Source organism: Pungitius pungitius, chromosome 8, assembly GCF_949316345.1.
Source record: "Pungitius pungitius chromosome 8, fPunPun2.1, whole genome shotgun sequence".
NCBI lineage: Eukaryota > Metazoa > Chordata > Actinopteri > Perciformes > Gasterosteidae > Pungitius > Pungitius pungitius.
The window spans coordinates 15,124,222-15,129,972 of record NC_084907.1 but is presented as its reverse complement, the minus strand read 5'-3'; the positions used below and the strand labels follow the sequence as shown (position 1 = coordinate 15,129,972).

Sequence of the window (5,751 nt, the reverse complement as noted above, 5' to 3'; positions counted from 1 at the left end):
GTCCCTTGATGATCTGCACTGACAACATTTTTCATGAAATATTACATTTCCTCTAAATACTTTGATGGGTTAAAAAGATGCCGGCAAATCTTACTAGCGGCGTAATGTTCTTAACTTCAATCGCATTAGTCTGATGTGCATTACACACCTACGCAAAGAAAGCCCAAGATATTACTGTTCAATAAAAAGAATAAACACAATAAGTCACTCATCATAAATTATTCTGATATTGTCACTCAACATGTTAATACATAATAGAGTCTCGCGTTATATTCTTACGCATCATGAATATATTCAAATCATCTTCATCTGCGCCCAAAAAGTGGAGACAAATAGTTATGTAACGCAGGTATCCCCGTCGGGTCTTGCAGGATGATCAACAGTCTCGGCCCACTGTTGAGAAGAAGCCATGCAGGACCCCCCTGCTGAGCAGCATCATTGGTACCGTCCGGCTTCACGTCAATGCTCGTGGACTACCTGGATATTTCTGAAGCGACCTCACTAGTGACACGATAGGGGTGCCATGGGATCAGGGTTAGAGAGGGATTATCCTCATGGAGGCCTATAAAGCTTCAGTGTAATCCGGACACTGCAGACAAATTTAGAGCAACGACTAATCTACAAGCAACCTTTTATGGCTGCAGCTCGCAGTGTTTTGGACCACTCCAAATCAAATAAACAAGACAGGAGGTGCTGAGATTGTTTCTGATTTGGGATTTGAAAGACAGGAAAACTATTTTACTCCTCATCGGCTACTTAAAAGGTGATCATGAAGAAGGGAAAGGTACGTTTGGAAACATTTCGGCCTTTCAGCTGTACTAAACTTTGTAATAAAAATACAGTATCTAGTGGTCATTTATAAAGAACAAAGACATTGGAACAAATTCAATTTGTATGTTTGTTTTGTAAAGTGGAGCTGATAGAGGCACACATTATACAAGATGGTGGACATAAGATTTGCCTGTTTTTTTAAATTGCATATTAACGGCAACATCACAGCCGGGCTAAAAAGTTTTAAAAAAGAAAATCGTACAAACAACGTAATGACGTACGGTGAAGGAAAGGCCTCATATGAAGAGCATGGGTTCATCTTGGCTCTGTACTCACACTACAGTCATATCTGCGCTGCCTACAAAAGAAATGGAGGCCCATAACCTCCATCAATCATCCCAATCATTTGAACTAATCAAACATGCAGGCGGTTTGGTGGACAAATGGAAGCAATAACAGTGCGTCACAGACTTAAGCCCATGTAAACAAAAGGTGAAAGCAAAGTTAGCACTGAGCCGGGCCGTGTGTGTTTGTGAGTACAAATGTATTTTGAACCGTACAGTGAATGCAAAGACCACCGGATAAAAAAAATTGTAATGACCCTACAAACTGTATTTCTCTTTTCAGCAGGTGTGTGATGATAAAGAGCCTCCGAGCTACCAGGAGGCGACCGCAGGTAAAAATAAATCTCATGGACTACATACACCACATACCTGTTTGACTCAAAGTAATCTCCCTTTATTACCATTACATATGTTCTTTCATTTCCATTTGCAATCTTGATTACTAATCAGAACAAAAAAGCACTTGTTCAACTTTAGAAGTGGTGACCTGCCTTCACGCGTATCTACGTATCCTCCCGTGTCTCTGCAGGCTACGCGGAGATGGAGGCCCAGTTTGTGTTTGACGACAAGAACATCAGGCGGACCTTCATCCGGAAGGTAAGCGTGTGCAGCCGGCACAAAGCCTTGATCCCAGTTACTCGTCCGCTGCTCTGATACCGTGCACCTCTTCCTGCAGGTCTACGCCATCCTCATGGTGCAGCTGTTGGTGACAGTGGCCATTGTCGCGCTCTTCTCATTTTGGTAACTGCACTCTTTTGAAAACGCAAGTTGTAGTTTTCTTGCCGATTAATATCTGAATTGAATGCGTGTGTGCTTTGTCTGGACAGTGCACCCGTGAGGTTTTTTATCCAGACCCACCCAGGCTTGTACATGGCGTCTTAGTGAGTGAAAAGACACTTCACACTTCAACGCAATGGTCTCAGCCTTTACTAGGACTTCACAAATCTCATCATCTTCTCTTTTTCTGACAGTCTGGTTTTCTTTGCCACCTACATCGCACTGTCCTGCTGTGGAGAGCTGAGGTAACACAACTGAAGACCCAAATGTTTATTTGACGTATTCATTAAGTTGTGTACTTTGTATACATAAACATACTTTTATTTTTTACCCAAACAGGAGGCAGTTTCCTTGGAATATCATTTTGTTGGTTTTCTTTGTGAGTATTATTCCTCATCACAGAACACAATATGGTCTCCTTAACCCACAGACTCAACATAATTGTGGCATTCATCTTTACTTTTTCCCCCTCAGACTTTGAGCATGGCCTCCATGATGGGATTCGTGTCGAGGTAAACGCATAATGTGTGCTCACATTGAGCTTAACTCATCCCGGGAGCTTTTCAGAATAAAAGACTCCTTCTCTCCCTGCAGCTTTTACAACACCAAATCCGTGGTTCTGTGTCTGGGGATCACAGCCGTGGTGTGTCTTTCTGTCACCATCTTCAGCTTCCAGAGCAAGGTGAGCAGAAACTGCTTCAACAATACTTCGAAATGTTGTCAAACAACTCGTACATAAATCCATAGTGCATTGTGTCTCTCACTTTCTCTCTCTCTCTCTCTCTCTCTCACACACACCTGCCGCAGATCGACGTCACTTCCTGTCAAGGCGTCCTGTTTTCTCTGTGCATGGTCATGCTCCTCTGTTCCATCACCTTCTCCATTGTCGTCCCCTTTGGATATGTAAGTGGACGCACACCTCTGTGAGGGACTTCTGACGTAGCTGTGGTTTCTGACGAGCCAAACGCCGGCTGCAGGTCAAAGCCGCCGGCACCTGTGTGCGCGTTAACGAGAAGAGATTATCCTCACAGATAATCTTGCAAAGCACTGCTCGGATTTTCTTAAATTAGCCTCCTGCTATCCTCCATAACAGTGTTTTGTAATGCTTTTTTTGTTTGGGCCCCACAGGTTCCTTGGTTACATGCCACTTATGCTGTGCTGGGGGCCATCGTCTTTACTCTGGTGAGAACGAGTGTGAAAAGCCTCATCATTGTCTATAGGAGGTTTTGCATCTCCACTCATCTCCTCTCCTTCTCTTCCACAGTTCCTAGCATTCGACACCCAGCTGTTGTTGGGGAACAAGCGCTACTCTCTAAGTCCAGAGGAATATGTGTTTGCCACCCTCAGCCTCTACCTGGACATCATCTACCTGTTCAGCTTCCTGCTACAGATCGTGGGAGGAGGCCGCGAGTGAAGCATCCCCCCCCCCCCCCTCTCGTATGACTGCATATGTTTTTCAGCTCAACTCTTAAATTCAATCAACTTGGATGTATGACCCTCACGAAGAAGATGCTGGTGGGACTAGTTGAAACGTTTTGGTCCCCCCTGTGTAATCGTGTCTTTGCATCCTGCTGCTTCGGTCTCCTTGCCCTAACGTCACCTGCCCGATACCTCACTTTGGTCCCTGTGCTCTGGCTGCTCACGTGGTGTTTTATTGCTCTGGGGCCTACTGTGACCACACCATCCACCATTAAACAGGCATTCGGCACATAAGAGGACATCCCATCAAAAATGTTATTATCAGTTTGAACGCTTATTCATAATTCAAATAACAAAAGAAGCTTTTTATTAAGCGCTTCACAAGCAATGTAGAGTTGTTTTTTACTTGCTTCTATTACACATTATCATAGATGACAAGTTTGAAAATGTACTCTGGGTGTCCATAATATTGAAGTAATTTCTGATAGCTTGGGTGTTGCTGTGTGGGGGAAACAAGTGAAACCTAAGATTTCAACTAAGATGCAACACCAACCCCAAAGGAAGTGTGTGTGTGTAGAATCATATCATCATTTGCAATATATTTGTAACTTTAATGTGGCCTTTGGGATATGATAGAAAATATTTATATATAGAGACCCACTTTGCATGGTTTTTCTAAGAACAACTAGCCGTGTCCACTTGATTTTAGCATGAATAAAATATACGTGACACATAAAAATAAATTAAAGCGTGAGAGGATGAATGGTGGTAAATATGATTAAGTTTGATTAAAGGATTTACAGATCTATGATTCCCTGTGGGTCAGGTGAGCAGTATCCATGACAGAGATTTGATCTTGGATCAGGTCAAACGGCTTGAATTTCTTTTTGAAACAACAGGGAACCACATCCTTATTTATACATAATGCATACAACAGCAGCTCAATAAAACACCCCCAAAACAGTTAACAATTTAATACGGTACAGATAAGAGTATACTAAAAGGCAATTACAAAAGCCACACTTCCAAACATGTTTCCTTTATAGTAACCTGAATCCTCTGTAACACAGAACTGTGGAAAACTGGATCACAGCCTTCACCCAAGTCCATTGTCTCAGTAAATGTGAGAAGCTTATGTGAATATAGACGGCCGTCCAGACTGATGATTTTATCTCTATATGTAGATATATATCTTCAGGACATTTGGGTGACTTATTTATTTGAAGGAAATAAAATGTGTGCAATGCAACAACTATCAAAGATGTGTAATGATTTTTTATGGTTTTCCAAGACAGTATTTCCAATGTTGCTTTAAAACTGGACAAAGGGGTGACTTTCCAACATTCACTGCTTCCATCAAGGTTTTTTTTTTTTACATAACATATCAGACATAGTATGCTTTTACTCATAGCCGGGGGGGTCCTGTATAAAACTCGACGCTGATTGGCCAATGTCGTCAATGTCTCAGAAACGCTGGCCCCCCAATAAAACATGTAGATGACCCATTTTGATTTCAAAACGGCAAATCTCACCGAAAAGCGGCAAATTATAAATATTTTATTTAGTTTATGCACACTGGTAGATTACGTATTTGCATAAAGTAACTAAGTTAGGTTAACGTTGCATCTGTTGGAGACGTTCTTTGGTCAATTAAAGAAAACCTTCAATTTTCAATCCAAACTTGAATTACTGTAAAGTTACAGATATTGGTACCTATAACGTTATCCCCTCAAGCTAGCATTAGCTTTCAAGATCAAAAAATGTCTTTCCTTAAAATAGTTGCATCTCGCCTTCACAGAGGATTCATCACATAATGCTACAAAAATCCCTCTTTTTGTTATGATGTGTTCATTCTTTCGCCCACAACTCAGAGAGCTCACACAAATATAATTGAAGTCGTTAATTAACTTGGTTAGTGGCAGCTACCCACTAGCATGATTAGCTTAGCAGTGACTGTGATGCTAACTACTCTATCGCCTTGCTGCACACTTGGCACCCAGTGGGGGGGGGTTTCTGCAGTCTTCCCTTGTGGAGACTAAAAAAGTGATTTATTTATACATGCGGGGCGTCATATCACCTTCCTGTAAGGTGTGCTAAGATTTGTTCAGCCAACAATTCCTTATTGTTTACTGAAAAAAAAAGTTCAGTTAAGCCTGTTTATTAATTATTATAAACAAGTTTACTGGACTTTCGTTTAGCCCGTTGAGTTGCGGTGGCTAGGTCGCCATCGACCTGCGTGAGCATCGTGTTCATTGCGCCACCTTTTGTTGATACAGCCGTTATATTATTATGTTATTGCTGATAAATCAATTAAATTAAATTATAGAAAATGTAAAGAGCCTATTTACTCATACAGCACAGCCCTTTACTGCCCTTACTCTGAAAAACATTTTTTGATTCTAATAATAGCACAATAACAGAACTGTAATTCAATAAACAG

The 5,751-nt window shown here is 41.5% G+C and overlaps 1 protein-coding gene across 1 annotated transcript; it reads left to right on the top strand.

Annotated features, from left to right (window-relative positions):
- Positions 1-528: 528 nt before the first annotated feature.
- Positions 529-4,729, top strand: faim2b (Fas apoptotic inhibitory molecule 2b). The gene is made up of 12 exons (XM_037491083.2): positions 529-784; positions 1,399-1,447; positions 1,645-1,712; positions 1,792-1,856; positions 1,943-1,996; positions 2,087-2,137; positions 2,232-2,271; positions 2,367-2,404; positions 2,487-2,574; positions 2,700-2,795; positions 3,021-3,074; positions 3,157-4,729. Exons 1-12 carry the CDS (start codon positions 770-772, stop codon positions 3,304-3,306), a joined length of 768 nt encoding a protein of 255 aa, XP_037346980.1. The 5' UTR covers positions 529-769; the 3' UTR covers positions 3,307-4,729.
- Positions 4,730-5,751: the final 1,022 nt, after the last annotated feature.

What these genes read in the sequence shown, in the direction of transcription:
- faim2b (XM_037491083.2), top strand. An exon ending in GGCGGACCTTCATCCGGAAG is followed by an intron (nt 1,713 to 1,791) that starts GTAAGCGTGTGC and finishes CTCTTCCTGCAG; the next exon opens with GTCTACGCCATCCTCATGGT. An exon ending in GTCGCGCTCTTCTCATTTTG is followed by an intron (nt 1,857 to 1,942) that starts GTAACTGCACTC and finishes TTGTCTGGACAG; the next exon opens with TGCACCCGTGAGGTTTTTTA.